We start from the raw sequence: 21,404 nt of genomic DNA, 5'->3' as shown, positions 1-21,404 counted from the left end.
GGTAACCAACGCTACGTGGTATTCATTTCTGTGTCCACACTAAGTAAACACTCTCGTTATGGAAACAAATACTCATCTGCTCCGAAACCTCAGCGCAAACCCCCTTTCCTCGAATAACTACCTTCTGCTCCTGCTCGGACTCAATACAGTAACTACTTTCGTTCAAATCAAATCCCGTCCTAAGCGACTGTCAGCTTTTAAACCAATGAAAAGTGAAGCAGGCCGAGGTGGGGAAAAAAAACCCCGTCCCGCCTCACTCGCCTTCTCATTGGCCAATGCGAAAGATGCGGGCGGCGGCGGTTGAAAGATTACACCGTTTAAACGGGAGGAAAGGCCATCTCGGTACAGCGCTTGCGCTCGGGGGCGGCAGTTTCCCCCCCACCCACCCTTTCCTGTCACTCAACCAAGCAGGCAAAGGCATGATGGGGGTTGGTTGGGGCGGGGCGAAGGGAGCTCGATGGTGCGATGTTATTGGCTGGGACGGTTCAGAGCGAAGCGTGTTTGTGTGTGAGAGTGCGCGCGCGTGGGGTGGGGGGCGCCCCTCCCTTTCGGGGCGCTGCTGCTTTGAGCCACCGAGCTTCTAGGCTGCTCCCCTTAGTGCCTTACCCTCGAAGGGGCCGGGAGGTATCGGACGGGGCGAGCGCCGAGCTCGAGGAGGCCTGGCGAGCTGCCCCGGGTGGCGGAAGCTTTGCTGAGGGAAGAGTGGAAGTCGCCCGCCCTCCTTTGGGGGCTCACCCGAGCCCGGTAACGTGGGGGGGGAGGCTGGTAATGGCCGGGGGGGGGGGCGGGAGCATCACAAGAGCGGGGGGGGGAACCTTTGTGGGGAAGGGCGAGGAATCCACCGCGGCGGCGGTGAGGAGAAAACACGACGGAGCAGCTACGGTGCTTGTTTGTGAGGAGAATACCGAGAGTCGGGGTTTTTCTTTCTTTTTCTTTTTTTAAGGGGAGCCATTTTGAGGAAAACCTTACGGGGTCAGGAAAGCGGAGCTTCTTATCGATATACAGTATATATATATTAAAATCAGCGCCAGGTGTGAGGGAGTTCTCCAGCAAACTGGCCACACGTACATCCGTGGAGATGTCTCTAGGGCTAGGGTATCTGAAGAAGTGTGCATGCACACGAAATCTCATACCAAGGACAAACTTAGTTGGTCTTTAAGGTGCTACTGGAAGGATTTTTATATTTTTTTTATTTTGACTATGGCAGACAAATACGGCTATCTACCTGTAACTGGAACTAGGGCTAGGTAAGAGAAGCAAGGCAACCCTCGGAACACCAGATACAGAAAAGCAGCAAAACGAGGTTCCCTCTTGTGTGGGAGATAACTTGGGGGCTTCTGCCATCAGTTTAGGTATTTGGCTGTAGGCCCTCTTTCCCTCCCTTGTACTTCTCAGGTTCTGCCATCCCTCTGTATTGGATGCCACTTGAGTTGCCTTCTTGAAACTCCCTATTCATCTTTGCTTAAAGTTGCATACAAATATCCCAGTCTCTGTGTGGTATTTTGGGCATAAAGAGGACCTACTACTCCAACACCTGAACAAGAATAATTGGGCAGTGTGCCTTTGGATGCACTTTCTTTAAATTGTTTCATTGCAGGAATAGGGTGTTACAGGTGGTTGTCGTTTTCCCTAAATGAAGTTGCTTGTGCCTGTGTGTAAAAAAAGGATTAAATACTCTGCAACTATTTCAACAAGTGTGTTCTTATTTATATTGTATTGTTCAGTACTGGATTAAGTATTATTTTCAATGCTTTAATTCAATTTATATGGGTAGCATTTCATGGGTAGCATTTATATGGGTAGCATACTAAAATAATGGGTAGCATTTATATGGGTAGCATTTCATGGGTAGCAATTTATATGGGTAGCATACTAAAATAAGTAGGTGAACCACAGGGAGTTAAACTGAGTTGCCAACTGTTCAATAACTATAAGTAAAAAGCAGGTGTGCCCATTGCCAGACAATGAGCCAATTATTGGACCTCATCCATATTTGGAATTTACTGGCATCCCCATAATAACCACTTGAGCCCCCTGAAAAGTTGCTTCTGAAGGGGGTAGGAATCTCCTTTGGAAATGCTCTCTGCTTCTTGACGAGGCTCTTCAGATCCAGGGTTTAAACAAGTTTATTTTTACATATGTTTATATCATCTAAACCAGCTTCAAAGATTGCTTATGAGAATAACTTATTAGGAGATGGACTGTTAACGCATCATAATTCAATATGAAAATATACTATTGGTTTCTTGTTTTATTTTTTTAGCCTGCCTTTCAGGATGAAGTCCTGTCAAGGAGGCTACAAATATTAAATGATAAAATAGTTTCAGTAACATAACCTCATTTAAAAATACAAATTGTAAATATCAGAAATGACAATTTAAACCACATTTTGAACCAGAACAAAATTAACACTGATCAGTAAAGCTAATAATAAATCAATAAGCATGTTCAAAAAGATCATCTAGTCAAAAATCATACAAAATAAGTAAGACTTTAGCCCTTTGGAGACCAGAATGGGGCTAACTGTAAATCCCTTGAGAGGAAGTTTCACACATTAGATTCATTGGGGTTGCCTTGCAAACTTTTTTGGGACGGGGCACATTTGGAATTTTGAGAAAATGCCACTGGTGCCAGTCACAAAATGGATGCTATGAGGCCATGGCATAATACAAAATGGCTGGCATATGAAAAAACCCAGAAAAAGACAGGACCGCTAAGTTGTGCAGAGAAACACCTTCCTCCAACAGTGGGGGAAGAGAGAAGCTATCTTCACTTCTCCTCTGTTCAGAATAGATGGGAGGATGGTTGTGCAATCCTGGCATCCAATGAAATACAGTGGTACCTCGACTTACGAATTTAATCCGTTCCGAATGCACATTCGTAGGTCGAAAAATTCGTAAGTCAAAAAACGATTTCCCCATAGGAATGCATTGGAAACGAAAAATTCGTAAGTCAAGTAAACCGCATCTAAAATTAGTAAGTCGAGTAAACCCCATCTAAAACCGCCAATGGATGTCCATTCGTAAGTCGAAAAATTCGTATGTCAAGTAATTCGTAAGTTGAGGTACCACTGTATGGGCGTGTTTCAGGGTGTGTTTAGTGTAGGAGGGGCTCAGCCATTGTACCTGAGCATGAAGAGCAAACATTTTTTGTGCCTATTAGGGATTTTTGAGTGGATATTTATAGATACCTTTTGTGGGCTCCATAGGAGATTCTGGCAGGTGTGATGTTGCCTTTGGGCATCATGTAGCTCTAGTGCAGGGGTAGGCAACCTGAGAGCCATGGGCCGTATGTGGCCCAATCACCTTCTCAATCCGGTCCGCGGATGGTCTGGGAATCAGCGTGTTTTACATGAGCAGAATGTGTCCTTTTATTTAAAATGCATCTCTGGGTTATTTGTGGGGCATAGGAATTCGTTCATCCCCCCCCCATATAGTCTGGCCCACCACATTGTCTGAGGGATGGTGGACCAGCCCACAGCTGAATAAGGTTGCTGACCCCTGCTCTTGTGCCTGCCAGTCTAATGGATCTTAATAGTAGTCCAGTTGATCTTTGGGCATAATCAGGTTCAGGTGGGGGTAATCAATCTGTCAAATAGCCCAACTTAAAGTGGCTGTCGAAATGAACATTTTAAAATATATTGTTAACTTCGGTTTGCTTACTACCTACTAAACAGGTTTTCATTGAATATTATAAAATGATGTTATGTACTAAGGCAGAGCTTTCTAAACACTGTGTTGCGACATGTTAGTGTGCCAGCTACAGTGTGTAGGTGTGTCGTGCGGACACGTCCCGCGCTCCTCCCGGGGCTGGAAAGGGGTTAGTTTAACCTCTGGTTTGCTAGTAAAACTGAATTACTGTGTCGCTGAATGATGCATGTCTAAAAAGTGTGTCACCAACATGAAAAGTTTGTTCCTGGTATGAGCTTTCGTGTGCATGCACACTTGAAGAAGTGTGCATGCACACGAAAGCTCATACCAGGAACAAACTCAGTTGGTCTCTAAGGTGCTACTAGAAAGAATTTTTCGATTTTGTTTTGACTATGGCAGACCAACACGGCTACCCACCTGTAAATGAAAAGTTTGGAAAGCTGTGTACTAAGCTGTGTGTATGTGACTTTAGGAACAAACTTCCCACAGTCTATGGCACAGCTTTGTTGAAGGTCCAGTCCAACTAAATACTGCTGCAAAAAAACTAAAAATGTTGAGTGGTAGCTGAAGCAGAAAGTCTTTTTCACTTTTTATGGGGAAAAGGTTTTTAAAAAATGTAGCTGTTTGGCAGTGTTAAAAAAAACACTAACCTGTGTTGCAAGCCAAGCTTGAAATCTCCTAATTGAAATCTAAATGGGAGTCATGTTGACAGTATGTATCATATTAGGTTAAAATTTAGTTATTAAACATGTGTTTATTAATATTTTTAAATGGTAGAGCTAGAGCTAGTCTTCATTACTCCTACTTACAATTATTCATTTATCATAATGTGCCAAGTGGTTTATAGCCTTTGGTCACAATCCAACACACTGTTGAGCATTCCTAAGCCTATTGAATGTAGTTGCCTTAGGTATGCTTAACTCCACCTTTGTCTTTTCTTGCTTGTCCTCACAATTCTTGGAGGGCAATTAACAGGGTTCCATTTTATAGTAATGGAACTGATGCTGAAAAATGCTGAGAAATAGCATTTTGCTGTCAGACTACATGCTGAATAAGAATTAATAAAACACATTAATCCTGCATCCTGAATATCATTATGTTATGGTAGCTCATATGTTCCTGTTAGTTTTTCAATGTTGCCATTTTTAAAATGTTGGCATTATTATTCTATCCATGGTAAAGCTGGAGGGAACTTTAAATACGTGATGGCAACACCTCCTGGTGTAATTTCAAGACACTAAACAATAATGCACCTCTGTGTTACAAGTTTGCTGTAGAGAAGCAGGACTAATTGTCTGAGAAATACTGCATGTTCCTTTGGATGCTCTTTGTTTGAAAGTTCCAGCCTTGAATTTCTGGTTGAATTGACTTCATTAAATTATGCCTGTGTTGTACTGTTGATGTTGTCTCCCTAGTTCAAATATGCTCTGGAGACATTAATGAGCAAGGTGCTAATTTAGAATTAATTTCATGCTAGTTTAGGGCCAGATTAGACTTATGTCAATTGCATGAATGCAATTAATGTGCATATTTTTAATATATAAATAACAGAAGGAGTGGTGGTAAGCAGCATTTGGACCACAGAGGTGGCAGAGAGTAGTTTCAAACAGCATCAACTGATAATGACACTTTAAAACACAACAAAATGTTAGTGTGTTGTGTAGCTCTCCATGGTGCCAGATTAGCAGCTATGTCACCTTTGAGGATTTTCCATACCACTATCCCCCACCCAGCATTCTATGGATGCTGGGCATATTCAGCCCTTATGCAACTGTTTTTTTATTTCTCCCATTTAGAGGCTTTTCTTGTACATATGCAAAACTTGTACATATGCAAACTTTGAGCTTTACCAGAGTCTGCTGATACCTCCCTCTTGTGCTGGGGCTTTGGCTTCAAGAAGATTCATTATTAGAGACTATTAGTTTATTCAAATTGGTCTCCCCACAACAAGATGTTGCCGTGCATCCCTGATTGTGTATGTGTGTTTCCTGAGCTTGTTCCTGAGGTGTTTGAAGAAGCAAAAGTTAGCATCATGTGTGCGGGTGCTATGCTTTTAGTTATAGTGCTTTTTAGCTTAGTGCTTGGGAGGTCTTCTTGAACAATTGGGATGGGACCTGGGGGCTCTTGGGAGGGGGTAATCCCAAATCAAGTGGGGAGGGGGTCCACCTAATTTTAGAAGATTTCCCCATTATGCACATGCCCACCATATCTCAAAAGGGACCCTAAGGTGTGAAGGGGGCAGAGCCCCTTATGGTATCCTGCTTAGGAAGTAATTATAACTGGTCAGTGATCAGCTTCTGTAATTGAAGCATTAGGAGGCAGACAGGATGCTTGAAAGCATGTGTGGAAGGAGTTATCATTGAATCATAGAATTGTAGAGTTGGAAGTGAACCCTGAGGGTCATCTAGTCCGGCCCCCTGCAATGCAGGAATCTCAGCTACTGTATATGATACATGATGACAGATGGTCACCCAATCTCTGATTAAAGCAGCGTTGACTGAACGGGTCCAAGAAGTAATGCATGGTTCTGAGAGGGGGCAGTCTTGGTTGACTTGAAGGTGATGGTTGTGCTACTACTTAAGAAATCCACACTGTGCCATGAGAATTGTAACTTCTCTTGTTCAAGAAGGGGATGCAGTGGTACCTCGGGTTACATACGCTTCAGGTTACAAACTCCGCTAACCCAGAAATAACGCTTCAGGTTAAGAATTTTGCTTCAGGATAAGAACAGAAATCGTGCTCTGGCGGCGCAGCGGCAGCGGGAGGCCCCATAAGCTAAAGTGGTGCTTCAGGTTAAGAACAGTTTCAGGTTAAGAACGGACCTCCGGAACGAATTAAGTACTTAACCAGAGGTACCACTGTATTTGCCTCTGAACAAGATGTCACAGTTTTAACTGTCAAAATTCTAGGCCATGTGCTGTTACTCTGTTGTAAGCCTGTTTAGTAAGCAGCTGATTGGTGGCATGTCTGAAAGATTGGGGGGCGGGTCAGAGAAGATGAGTCTGGATCAGGTAGATTCCATTTGATTGGTGTGGCAAATGACAGTCTCTGATTGGCTGGAGGTTCTAGTCAGTGAAGAGAGGGCAGTTAACTGTCACTGTGGAGAAATAACATTATTTGAAAAAATCAGTTGATGGAGGTTTGAGGTAAAGGCCAGCAGAGAAAGGTGGCGTTGGATAGAGGTGAAGTTGGATAGCCGAAGCTTGAATATTAAGCTGTTCATTCTTGGTGTGATAACTATATTTTGCTGGTGAAGATCAGAAGAAGTGGGCTGGTGTTGGGCAATAGTGCTTCTTACTAAAAAGTTTCCATAAGTTGTTGAAAGCAGCTAAACTGTCTAAGCAGTCAGAAGTACAGCTGGGGCTTTGGTGCCAGAGGCTGAAGTGGATTGTAAAATATTTTTTTCTGGAGGTAAAATCCTATTGGTGGCTACTGTCAGCAATAATGTCTCTTGATTCCCTAGAAATTAATAAAGTACATGAAAGACCCCTAAATTTCCTTAATGTACAAAATATCTCTTTCATAATTTTAGTTAATGGTTTGTTCGTTCTTCCGTGTTGGTGCCAGTCTCATGCTTAAGCCTATTATATCCACAATGAGGTTTTAAAAGCATTCTAAGAGAATGGGTGGCAGAGGAAAAGGATCACATTGAAGATCTCTGAGTTATTGTTGCAGGGAGTTCCATAGACACTGAAATATACAAATTAAAGAAGCACAAATATCTAAACTTGTGTTTATAAAAAGTGGGTAATCCTTTTCTATATGGTTTTGCTGCTTTTGAATATTGCTGTTCTCAGTGGTGAATGTTATTGTTTTATAGTTGTTTTATTGTAAACTAGAGAACTGGATAGTGAGCTCATTATGATCCAGTCAGCGTTTAAATTCCAGGTAAAGTGATAAAAATCTGAAATATTGGAGATGGCTGTTGACAACATAATCTAGCATCTGGCCTAGATGCTGATGTACTGTAACATTCAGACTACCTGCATAGATGAAAATTTGGAAATGAAATGCCACTAAAGTACATTTAAGTCTGACTTCATTGGAAATAGCTTCTTACTGAGCATACAGGAATTTAAAAGTGCTATATTTTGCCTGGGTTGTGTACAAAATGTGTAGCATGTTTATCTTCGGTAGTCATTTTATGAGAGGGACCGTATTTAATTTTACTTATAATGGGATTGCATAGTCATCTGTCATCTCTGGTTACTAAATGTGCAGTTTCAATTTTGACATTTGAACAGGTAGTTTGGTTTTGGAAAGCACTCTACAGTATATTGGCTTCAAATCTTTTGAATAATTTTGAAAATTATTTTGGTTAAGTTAGAGACGAAGATTTGTGATTTGAGGGCTAGAACTTTCAAGTAGGCATGATTTTCACATATTTAACAACTCGGATATTAAATGAACCTAGGACAAAGTGTTGCAGTATTTTGGAGTTGCTCCCAGTTTTCTAGCGATAGTACTATATGGGTTATGTTAGAGGAACTTATGGCATACTTGTTGGGAAAGTCAATTGGTATCTTACTGCTGACATGTACTTACATTTTGTGGTGGAGTGAGACTACCAATATTATATCCACTTGCATGGATGCTTTGAATATATATTTTTTGTAATATGTTATAATGCACATTTGTACTTACTTTTAGTTACACCCAATTCCCTACACAACATTTTTTTATTGGCTGAGATTCAAAAATAATTAAACTTGTTCCATGAGCTTGAGCAGGACTTTAGACTTATTTTCTTGACCAGTGCTATGCAACAAACTTCTTTTGAAACTGAGGGGCATTTTCAAAAACATGTTACTTGGCATGGGAATTAGCTATTGAAGAAGGTCAAATAAAAAATTTCACTGGGCTAGCACAAACTAGTTTCCTAGACCTAGTCTTCTGAGAGCTAAAACATTGATTGTATTGTTACATTTTCTTTTGTAATGAATGTAACTGAATGCACAAACTCCAACAAATCAGCTTATGTTTAGTGGTTTTTAGACTTTGTGGCTGCATGGATCACTTAAACTCAGTGTATACCTACTAACTTATTTTTTCAACAATCAAAGCACACACAACTCATATTTTTAATATTTTCTGTGATTGTCAAAACCAACACTGTGGGTGGTATTTAAGTTTTATTCAGAATAAACCTGTTGAAGTTGATGAATGTGACTAAGTTAGGACCATTAATTACAATGGGCCCGCTCTGAGTACAAATTACCGTAGTTGAAAACCACAATTTATTTGCCCTGTTAGATTATTTCATAGCTATGGCTATGTTAACTTTTATCATTCTAATCCTATCTGAATGTGTTGTGGTTCACCTGTAAAGAAAATGATATCTTGAATACAAGCAAACAATCATTTCGACAAGTATCCTAATAAGTGAAATAACCATCATGTGATTTAACTACCTTTTGAGTCAGTTGTAGGCTGCTTTTCAGGGTAGCATGTAAAGCTGAATCTAAACCTGCATCCTTGAAAGTAATCTAATTGAAATTGGTGTTTTTTTCAGAATAAGCATCTCTAGAATTCAAATAGACTTGAAACTATGTCACACGTAAAGCAAATGATAAAACGGTAATCTATACTGTATTTGGTATCTTGAGCTAGAACTGAAGTATGGACCAAGAATTCTCTTAAATGATGACTTATATTAGTTATGAAGAAAAGGGCATGTGTGCATAGTTGTGTGTGCTATTCACAATTAATGAGTGATTTATGTATTTCTGTACTTGGGTATCCAACCTGAAAACAAAATATAAGATGAAAATTGACTTATAAAACAAACAAACACCCCATATTTGCATTATTTGTTATGATTGCTCAGTGGTTACACTTCTTTTTTCATTGGCTGTGGATGCTGTGATGATAAAAACATAGTTTGAAACAAAAGCATATTTTGTTCCCTTTTGCAGAAATACACAGATTGAGCCACAGATACAGCCCATCATCTTATTTCTGAACATTTAAGTGGCATCTGACAAGGAGCTTCTTTTTTGTTAATAAAGAAGACTACTGCAACAAGAACATAGAATTTATTAACTCCAACTTGTTAATACACTAACTGGGGACTTTGTTGTAAAGCACTTCTCATAACCTACGGCTGTCCTGCATGCAACATACTAGCTATTGTCTTTCCTACTCACCATGCAACTCAGTGGAAGAAAATGTTTTGTTAAACATGTGTGAAGGCCATTCATTTCATGTTCGTTACAGGTAAGCATGCTTACTATTTTTTTTAATATATACTTTTAAAAGGTTAGCAAAACAAAGCTTGCATGTAAATTGCACGCTCCTTTTTCAGAAGACTTCATAGACCTTTTTTTAGCACAGTGGTGGGGAACTTCTTTGGTTCTGTTGGTTAGATCTTTATCTGGTCCCACCTCCAAGGATCAACTTAGATAGTGGGTGGGATAACCTGTCTTAACAGTGATTTGGTGTCAGAGGATTGACAGGTAGGTTGTCCCTGCCAACTTGTCAAAATCCCTTGTGCATTGGTTTTCAAACAGCTTACAGCCAGCTGTTTGGTGGGACCCACAACACAAAGGGACTCAGCCAGCTATGTGTTCAGAAATTTGGGTAGCCTCTGAGCACGGGACAACCAAAGTGTTGTCTCCAGTGGTTCCCAATGTCTGTTGCATGCTCAGTTTGAAAATACTTGGCAATATTTTTATTGAGAAGAGCTTTCTGTGAATCTTGTGTTGTATTCAGCCCAAGTTAGTTAGGTATCACTAACTTCAGTTGACTTCAGTGGGACTCAAGTACAACTAACTTGGTCAGGATCCAATCCCTACAGTTTTAATATCTTCTGATTTTCCTTCTTGAATGAAAGGTAATACATGAATCTGTTCTAAACAACAGTAGCATTCCCTGGAACATATATTTGTTTGTTGGTGCTTCCTACAACTTGTTTGTGTATAGCAAATAGGTATTCAGGCGAGAGCCACTCATTTGCTTTTTTTTTTTTTTTTTTTTGCTCCTTATTTCCTTGCTATGTAGTGTCTACTGTGGCAGTTCTTAGAGAGAGAAAGTCAAGAAAGCTGCTATAGAAGTGGGTGTGTTCCCTCTGAATAGAAAACAGTGAGTTTTTTTGGTGATAGTCAGTCTCAGTGCTAAAGGGGCGAGTGTGGGAAATAACCATGCAATAATAGAGCAAAAATGAAGAAAAATTGCTGGCCAAGCAAGTAATTATCCTTATGAAATGAACAGAATTGTTCTAGAAAGACCAATTGTATGCATCTGATTCTGTACCTCACCACATGAACCACTGTATCGAATGCCTAGAAAAGGATCAGTTATTTGCAAGCCCTGTTAAAGCAAACGAAATCTGCCTTAATAATGAACACATAGATCTGCTTTACTTTGTCAGAAAGTCTTCTAATGAATGAGGAAATATCACATGAATTACTTCAAAGGGATCTCAGTGTGCTATTTGGTGTTCATCTAAGCAGTCTTTATCCACTACACAACTGTGTGCACAAAGCTTTACATATTCTATTTCTATTCCTTTCTTGATTGGGACTAATGCTGGCAAAATACTGTAGTGCTATAAAATTAAGTTTCTGGATTTTGTATGACTACGTGGCTCCTTTCCTTCTAGATGTATATGACCCATTTGCATTTTACTTGTGTATACTTCTTTATTCTCCAGACAGAAAATGAAAAACAAGATACAGCTCCTTTAGCAACAAGCAGTATATCAATCAGAAACTCTGAACTCTTGAGTAATGTGGGTTTAACTGCATGTGATGAAAAGCAAGTGTCTAAAGACAAGTCTATAGATAGAAGTTGCTTTTTACTAAGTTCAGTATATGTATATCAAGACATGACATTAGGCACCTATATTTGGTAAAACTTTAATAAAAGAGAAGAGGAAATAAATTATGGGGAAAACACATAAATGGGAATCTTTTAAATCTTTTAGAAAAATGAACATGTTTTCCCTTTAAAGGTCAGGAGAAGAAAAAAAAATAGAAATGTGAAAGGAATAAGTAGACACTTAGAGAAGCTTTTGGTTTGACATAGATAATGGAACAATAGAAGCGCAAATAGCTTGCACTAATTATTTTCCAACATGTTAAAATCTGTATGTTTTTGTTCATCAAGAGCTTAAGCACCTCCGCATGTGGGAAGATGCAAACATTATCTTTTGGACATAATGACAGTGCAGGGATAGAAAGTGCAAAACATTCTCATATACTTCTATTGCAACTATGGCCCAGTTTCTTGTTAGCTTAATATAGAGGATGTCAGGGGACTGCCCTCGCCGGAAAGCAAGGAGTTGCCAGGGCTTTATCGGTATCGCGAGCCCCCGCCTCAACTGCTGAGCAATTCGTCTTCATCCAGTGAGGAAGGCAGTGATCCCTCTAGTGGGGAGGGAGAGATGGGAGCGGGGAAATAGGAGTCAGGGCTCTGACAGGGATAGAGAGCCCGCGCGCCAAGCAGAGGCTGGAGGGGAAGCACCTCTTCAGTCTCCCCACTTGCGCAGGGGGGAAAGACGCAGAGGGGGTAGGCGGGGGTTCTGTATCCCGCGCCTTTTATGCTGGGCAAAGAACCGGAAGGGGTCATTCCCGGACTCTGCCGAGGGTTGAGCTGGATGTCTTTTTTGTAGCTGCACTGTATATATTTGCACAATAAAGAAACCTAGTTTTAGAAGCCTCGGAGTCAGCCTGGTTACTCATGAGCAGCCACTGAAAAACCTTACAGAGGGGGACAGAAAGTTGATCGCTATCTTCTAGTAGATCTCTGGGTGTTTTACAGTTGATCAGCAGGGATTTCTGACTCTTGATTATTTATCAACAGCAACACTAAAATGACCCCCCTGGGGTCAGGATTCCTTAGTTCTAATTACATGCTTTTGCACATGGCTCTGCTTGGCTCTTGGAGATTATGTAAAAAATGCCTGAAGCCTGAAGTTTGCTCATCCCTGACTTAAGATGCATGTGTGGTAGTGGTCGGGAAACAAAGACAATTGCTAGCATTCAGATTCTTTCCCACAGTTGCTTAAAAGAATTTAGGACTAAATTAGTACTCAAAAGTACCAGCTCCCTGCATTTAAAAGAATCAAGGAAAAAGGCTTAAAAAAGAAAAGATTGAGAAATTCTAAAATGAATGGAGGCAAAATTAGACAATGTGTTGTGAAAATTATATTTGAGAAACATTTTGTTCAGAGAAGAATGATTCTGTTGGTTATATGTAGAACCAAAAACATTAAGATTAAGCAGCAATATGTTGGAAATATTACACAGAATCTAAAAAACTGTCATGTGGTAAGCCAGGACATTATTTATCTTGAAGTGTACAAACCAGCAGAGTCCCCCCCCCCTCCGGTCAGCATCCTTAACAATATATCCTTTTATTGAGTATTGGAAGAGATAGTAAAAATATGAAACTGCTTTTCTTGTGACTGATGAATTCCTAAAAATGTATATATTGCTCCCCCCGATTTTTTTTTTGTATAATGAGCATTTTTTAAACATTTCATAAGGTTTAAAAACAGGCATAGTGCAGTTGTAAAGCGTTTGCTCAGCTGCTAATGCTGTTCCTGTAATTAAAAGCAAGTTGTATCTAACCTCAGTTAAGGCCCAGCTTTTAGATCCAATGAGATATCTGTAATAGCTTTTCTTCCCAAAGCTGCTTTGATCTTCAGTATGGCATACCAAAAAATTGCCTTCACACAATTGAACTGGAGTTATTTGCTGTTATCCCTTTGTAACAGTAAACACTTCATCTCTGCATCCCTGCAAGCTCTGCTCTTGAGTCATAAAAATACTTCCAGTATTGTGGCCATCTATCCTTAAGCCACTTTATCCATAATATAATTTTCATAAAATTCTGCTTCATTTGACTCTGTGCTTTAAAATCTTTATTAAAAATCAAAATCTACCATTACTTAAAATGAAAATTCAGGAAAGGATAACAATAAATTTATCATGCTAAATGATAGAAAACCTCTACATGTTGATGAGCACTATAATTTCTAAATGTCAAGTTACTGGTAATTGAATGTGACATCCAACATGAAGTGCCCGGAGAGAACCTCTTCGGAGGGGATAGGATTAGGTAAGATTACCCAATAGCGTGTCTTAATTCTTTTGTTGTGGTGGTGTTACATACTGTTGTAGTCAATTTTGTTTTTATTCAAGTCATGTTGGCCAGACATCGTCGTAACAAAATGAAAGAAGTTGGCTTTAGTTCTGTTTAAGATATTTTGGCAAGTTTCCAAATCTATGGTATGGCTGGCCAACATGAGACACTAGACTTACGAATGAAATGTAAGATTTATTCTGTACGATTCCTGACTAATAGGCGTACACTATATTTTTTAACAAAAGCTAAGAATGTCTATCATATCCTTGTGTTTAGGCTGTGGAGTGTCAAAGGCTAAGAGGTACAGTATACTTTTGGTAGTTTCTTATTACATATAGTCTGTGGTGCATTAATTCTGCATTTGTTTTGACTAGAAATTTTTAAAAGGTCCTGTTGCATGATATTGAAGAAATATATGTTATTTGGTATATACAATGTTGGGGTTTATGTTGCCAGTTGACAACCTATATAGCATTTGAATGGTATTTAAAAGAATTACACAATTTAGTAACGCAGTCAGGTGCTGTACCGTATTAACTGCTTATGTGACTTCATGCTCCAATTTCTGTAGTATGGGTAAAAAGCTGCATATCACTTTTTAAATGCTTTTTGTGTGTTCTGTGTATTTCTGTAGTCCTAACTGCTGGACTATATGCTTCATAATGTTAATCGTCTTCTTGTGTAGTAGTATGAATATATGGGCAGGATTCAACTAATTTGTTCCTCATGATATTTTGGACAGTAAACCGACTCGCTGTTTGCTAGAGGATAGTTTTGTTATATGGATTTACAGCTGGTTGGAATGATATACTCAAAGAGTGCATATCAATAATTCCTCATCCAAATATTTATTCTTTTTCAAAACAAGCATACAAAAATATAACAAAAATACAAAAGCCTCTTTTTTCTCCTCTAACTTTCTTTAACAGTGTTAGCTGACTTCCCTCGGTCCTTCCTATCTGATTTTCATTGTTAAATCATCCTTAGCATATTGATAATAATTACCAATTTAGCTATTATTAAATTATATTATTACTCCACCATAAAAACAAAAATTCTGTACTAGAATCAAACTTCATGCTGCAAGCCTATAACTCCTCTACGCATCCATAATTCTATATATTGCAATATTTTTTTCAAATAACTTTGAATTTCTTCCAATCTTCTTCCACCGCATCTTCTGTCTGGTCGCGCAGTCTCCCCGTCAGTTCAGCAAGTTCCATAAAGTCCATCATCTTCATTTGCCATGTGTCTATGGTTGGTATCTCATGTGTCTTCCAGTTTTTGGCAAGAAGTAGTCTAGCAGCTGTTGCGGCATACAGAAAGAATGTAATGGCCTTTTGGGGATTTCTCCTCCAATAATTCCAAGTACAGTTAAAAAGGCTTCTGGTTTTTAACAATGTGTTTTTCAACACCTTTTTCATTTCGTTATAAATCTTTTCCCAGAAGTCTTTTACTTTGGGGCAGGTCCACCACATGTGGACAAAGGTACCTTCCTTCTCTTTACATTTCAACATTTATATCAGCTGTATAGTGCATCTTGGCTAATTTAACAGGTTGTTAAGTACCACCTAGGGACCCAGGTGGCTCTGTGGGTTAAAACCACAGAGTCTAGGGCTTGCTGATCAGAAGGTCGACGGTTTCAAATCCCTGCCACGGGGTGAGCTCCCGTTGCTCAGCCCAGCTCCTGCCCACCTAGCAGTTTTGAAAGCACGTCAAAGTGCAAGTAGATAAATAGGGACCGCTCCAGCGGGAAGGTAAATGGCTTTTCCGCGTGCTGCTCTGGTTCGCCAGAAGCGGCTTTGTCATGTGGCCACATGACCCAGAAGCTGTCTGCGGACAAATGCCGGCTCCCTCGGCCTATAGAGCGAAATGAGCGCCGCAACCCCAGATTGGACCACGACTGGACCTGATGGTCAGGGGTCCCTTTACCTTTACCTTTAAGTACCACCTACACATCATTTCTTCATATTTTCTTTCAGAGCAGTACATGGCAGTAAAATTCATACCTTTTTTTCCACAATCTCTCCTAGTCATTCAGCATTAGATTGTGACCCACGTCCTTTGCCCAATCAGTCATAACAGATTTCACTTTGTTCATCTTTTGTATGCCACTCCAGTAATAATATACATTTTAGAAAGATTCTTTGTCTTAGTCTCTAGCAATTCCAACTCCAATCTGGATTTTTCAGATGAAAACCTGTATTTCTACAGTCATACTTAAACATTTCATTTATTTGGTGATATTGTAACCAATCATTTAATTTATCTTTAAGTTGTTCATACGACTTCAATTTAAATTATCTTCACACTCGTAACAACAGATCGCTATATTTTAACCACTTGGTTTCCGTATTCAATCTTTTACGGGCCTTAGCCTCCAATGGTGAAATCCACCTAGGTGTCTTCCTCTCCAATAAATCTTTATATCTAATCCAAACATTAAACATGATTCTTATTATATGGTTCTTAAAACCTTTGTGGGCCTTTATCTTATCATACCACAGATATGCATGCCATCCAATAACATTGCCATGACATTCCAAGTCATATCAATAATTCCTCATCAATCTGGTTTCAAGTGGGGTGCAGCAAGTCCTTGTTTTAGGCCTGGAATTTTTCAGATTTTTATGTGTGACAGATGAAAGGGTGTAGTAACTAGTTTTCAAATGTGAGGATGACAGAAAACTGGGAAGGATAGTTAACTTCTCAGAATACAGTAGTAAACCTAAAATGTTCTTGATGGAGTGGAAAAATGACTGAAACATACAAAATCAAATTACTGGATCTAATGGATCTAATGGACTAATCTAATGGAAGGTAGATTTCAGTTGAACATTATCAGAGCAGTTCAACATTGGAACAGATTGTACCTAGATGGATGGTGAGCTTTAGCTGGAGTTTTTCAAGCAGAACATATATTGGGGATGCTCTTACTCGGGATTTCTTGTATTGAGCAAGGGGGTTCACTAGATAGTCTGTAAGGCTGCCCCCAACTGCCTCTGTGATTCTAACATGGGCTTAAAGCCTGCACTGCAAGGAACTTGATTTTTAATCTTTTTGCCTGTTTTCTAGTCATTGTTATATGTAATTACATCTTGGTTCCCCCCCCCCCTTTCCCTTTTTCCTCTGTGATAATATGCTCAGTGTTCTGACTTGGTATTAAGTATTGGCTTTAACCCACTTAACAGGCCAAGCTCTTTAGAAGCCAGAGAAAGAGGGATGGAAGATTTCTATGGTCTGTCTTTCCAGGCTTTTCCCAAATAGTTCAGGCAGGGAATGAGGAAGGAATTCCTGCTGGCTGAATTGTACCCAAGTGAACTGCAGTCCAACTGGCACGAATAACTCGAACTTTCTCCCTCCTGTAAAGGTTGAATCCAAGAATATTTATGTGTGAAAGTTGGCTGGGTGAGAGCTGAGAACCTAAACATTATTGAACATCAGAATGACACATTAGGGGCCTGAGTGCAAGGATTATGCTTTCTAAATGGAAAGACCCTTTTTGCATTGTTGTTGTTGTTGTATTTAAAAACAAACAAAAACCCTATAAATACTCATGTTAATGCAATATCACCTAACTTGTTAACTCGCTGTTCTGGAAATTCAGGCCAGAATCTTGATTTTGAAGCAATCACGCAACCAGTTCTAATACAGCATCAGTATTGCTATCTATGTATATTTTCCATGTGTGTTCCCCCCACCCCAAATAAATAAAAACAGGGTAACTGTCAGCACGCTTTCAGAGAAGATGGGAGGCAGTACATCTGATTTTAAGAGCTTGCATAGGTGGCAAAACATGCACTCACGTTTCTTATTGTTAAAGCCCAACACTGCAACCGGGAATCTGGAATCAAATATCGGTACATCGGTATATTTTGGTGGTACAGTTAATTTTTATCTTAAATCACATAGTCACTTGAGATTATCAGCTAAGAGATTCACAATCTTTTTTTTTCTACTCTCCATGTTTCTGTGTTAAAGTCGCAACATAACGAGCAATCAAGCATGCACAGAGCAGTTAGTAAGGTCTCAAAACCAGACAGAAACAGGTGGCGGCAGCAGTAGGGGGTAGGATATCAGTGATTTAGGTCACCCACAGTTCTTGTTTAGATGTCCCATAGGGCTGTGTTGAAGAGTGGGACTGTGGTGCTCAGGAAGAGGGGATTTAACCCTTTCAACCCTTCCTTTCCATACTCTTTCCCCAATATAAATCATCTCATTTATTCCATTGGGTGGAGAGGGGTGGGGGAGAGAACTTCTTCCACAACTAGGCATGCGTAGTGCACAGTCAAGACATACCCAAATAGACATTATATACCAGGGGCCTTACAAATGCTTGAACTGCAACTTTTTGCTCTGCACTACAGTTTTGTACTCTAATTATGCTTACCACTGTAATCTAAAACCTGTTGTGCTTAATTAAGGTCTTTTTGGTAGCTTAAAACGTGAAGCAGTGTCTGCTGCTTATGCAGGACAGGCACAGAGATATTCAACCATCTGTCCAGTCAATTGAACTGAAATGTAGCCTTGAAAATAGCCGTTACTGGGTTGGAAATCAACCCTTGCCTCCGCTGTGTGAAATGGGCTGCACTATAAGGTCATTAACTGGGAAGCTAGTACTGGTAAATATGTCATATTTCTGGTTGCATGTGCTGAAAGAAGCTCCTAGGTGTGGATTGTTTTCTACTGAAAAGCAGATACTTAACCTCTTCTTTCAGGCTATTGGTGAGCTGCAAAATGACTAATAATGTGTTGGTGGGCTACCAAACATGTTTATTAAGTGTATGTGTTGCTTAGGATTGCTGCTGCAACCACACCCTCTGCTTTGTATAATAATGTATATGTAATAAGGGCATCAGCTGTTCTAACATAATAGGAACTTAATTTTAATTTTGCAAAATCATATGAGTGCTTAAGTGTGCACTTGAACTAAGCATATTTTATCTATGTTTAAGTAAAAGTGCCCAGCAAGGGATTTTGTGTGGGTTTTAGGTAGGTCTTAATGACAGCTGCAGGGAATAGCAGTATATTGGAACTCATGGCGTCTTGCATTTCATCTCTGCAGAATGGAAGCTTCTTGCCTGGAGCTTGCCTTGGAAGGGGAGCGGTTGTGTAAAGCAGGGGACTGTCGAGCTGGTGTCTCTTTCTTTGAAGCAGCAGTTCAGGTCGGAACAGAAGACTTGAAAACCCTCAGTGCGATTTACAGCCAACTGGGCAATGCCTATTTCTACTTGCATGAATACACAAAAGCTTTGGAGTATCACCACCATGATTTAACCCTTGCAAGGTAACTTTAGATTTTGATTCCTTCAGGATTCTCTAGATAGCAATTACTTTTTCTGTTTGTGAATAAACTTTGTTCAGTGAAATTGACCAGATATACTTGACCATATATTGAACACATGATAATGGAAGGTTGCTGGGTATAATTCTGTCAACAGAAATTTCTTACTCTAATTTCTGCTAATTATGTGATGAAATATGCTAATAGGATTTCATGAGAGCGGCCACAGATGTGCCCAGGGTATTGTATAAGCAAGGCATGCATTGATCACTAAGACACACTTAATTTGTCTCGGGTCTTAATTTGTATTAATTGTGTATAACTAATCTTCTTTCTGCCACCTGCATATCTGAAAATACAACCTTAGAATGCATTGTGTAAAATATCTACTGGAAATTACCTTTTTCAAAAAGGGTTTCCTGACACTGATATTGTGGTGTTGCTGTTAATTAATTTTAAAACACATACGTTTTACTCTCAAAACAATATTATACACTTCAAAGAAACAAACTGGCACAGCATAAGATTGGCAGCCAGTAAAGTACTACATAAAAATAAATAAATACATAAATGCAGTTTATACCATATCCAAAACATATCCATCGGGCAGGTAAGTTTGTTATTCATTCTTCTCATTGTTGTTCTTAAAAATATTCATTAGTTTTTCCAAGTCCAGGTCCCTTGGTGAACATCAAGAGCTGCAGATGATTTGGGATAAAGGCAGGGAGGTCTCATAACAATACTTGAGCTGGCATGGGCTTGTTAGCTCCTAGCAGGACTGAGGCTGGTTGCCTCAGCATTCTTTTTTCTTATTTTTGCAAACATTGTATAGACAGGGGGTGCCCAGCTGGACATGTAGATGGTCACATATTCTCATTTTTTTACTTTTACTTTAAGAATGTATTTTTCTACAATAAAATGGTGTTTATTCTCAAGTAAATGTGTTTAGCATGAGGGCAGCAGAAGCTTTGGTTTGATTTTTGCGCTAATGTAGTAGAAATGTAGAAGCAGTGGTAAAGCATAGAGTGGTGGCAGGGAGTTGGGGAAAAGAGAAATGTTGTACACTTCAAAATTGAAGTAATACACATAGCTTTTGAAATCCATCCCCACTCCCAGTAAGATCATTAAGTTCATGGTATAAAATTATCTAGCTGCACCTAGTTGTAATTTAATTCTAAATTATAGTACATTTACTGTGCAATAATATGCACATATACAAGTCCTATTGTTTTCTATAGTTCTTAACATCCTAGTGAGAGTGTTTAGAATTGGAGCCATAGCATTGTAGCAGTTTGACCAATGTTAAAATATCTCCAAGCAGTCTTTGCTAAGCCATTAGCTGGAATTAATGTGATCATGGGTTGTCTAAATACATAAATAAGGCTTAATACTGAGTAAACATGTTTAGGATGGGACTCAAGTGTGTTCAAATTGTAATGAACATGTGGTAACTAATGTAGATATTTAATAGGAAAATATTTCTGTTTAAGGTAGGTTGAAGTCCACATAACGGTATAAAAGTGGCAGAAATGAGTTCATATTTCTTTCGATTTTCAGGACCATTGGGGACCAGTTAGGAGAAGCTAAAGCAAGTGGAAACTTGGGAAATACCTTAAAAGTCCTTGGAAATTATGAAGAAGCAGTTGTCCGCTGTCAGAGGCACCTCGACATTTCTAGAGAGCTAAGTGACAAGGTAAAAACACTTGTTATATTTAGCACTGTTAAGGGGGGGGGGCAGAGACAGGAAGTGTTCTTTTAAACAATGCTACAGCTAATGTTTTATTTGGTTCAAGTCATTCCAATTTTGTTCAGTTCCCCAGGAAAGCTTTCCCCATGAAAGCCAGTGTGGTGTAGTGGTTAAGAGCGGTAGACTCGTAATCTGGTGAACCGGGTTCGCGTCTCCGCTCCTCCACATGCAGCTGCTGGGTGACCTTGGGCTAGTCACACTTCTCTGAAGTCTCTCAGCCCCACTCACCTCACAGAGTGTTTGTTGTGGGGGAAGAGGGGAAAGGAGAATGTTAGCCGCTTTGAGACTCCTTCGGGTAGTGATAAAGCGGGATATCAAATCCAAACTCTTCTTCTTCTTCTTCTTCTCTAAGCACTTTGTCCAGAAGATCACAGCAGCATCTTCTCACACAACCTCTGCCAGTGATCTTCCTCCATTTCCTAGAGTGGAAATGTGTTTTATTTTTACCCTTCCATTTATTTATACAGTAGGGGATGCAGCCTTACAAGTTTTGTGCCTACTGATCCAGGTAGCATGTGTTTGGATCATTAAGAGAGGTCTGTGTGGAGTTCTTGTAGTCTGCAGATGTGGCACCTGATAAAACATTTTTGCAAATATAGTGATCCTTCTTGAGGAATGCTGTGGTGAAATGGCT

At 39.6% G+C, this 21,404-nt stretch overlaps 1 protein-coding gene across 1 annotated transcript in view; it reads left to right on the top strand.

The window, feature by feature from the left end:
• The first annotated feature begins 477 nt into the window (after positions 1-477).
• GPSM2 (G protein signaling modulator 2) overlaps positions 478-21,404 on the top strand; it is a 37,614-nt gene continuing 16,687 nt past the window's right edge. The window contains 4 exon segments of the mRNA XM_033151456.1: positions 478-744; positions 9,566-9,866; positions 18,805-19,026; positions 20,581-20,716. Coding sequence (XP_033007347.1) covers positions 9,763-9,866; positions 18,805-19,026; positions 20,581-20,716 — 462 coding nt within the window. The 5' untranslated portion in view covers positions 478-744; positions 9,566-9,762.

Source organism: Lacerta agilis, chromosome 6 (assembly GCF_009819535.1).
Source record: "Lacerta agilis isolate rLacAgi1 chromosome 6, rLacAgi1.pri, whole genome shotgun sequence".
NCBI classification, from domain to species: Eukaryota; Metazoa; Chordata; class Lepidosauria; order Squamata; family Lacertidae; genus Lacerta; species Lacerta agilis.
Note: the sequence above shows the minus strand (reverse complement) of the source record. Positions and strands in the feature narration are given on the sequence as shown.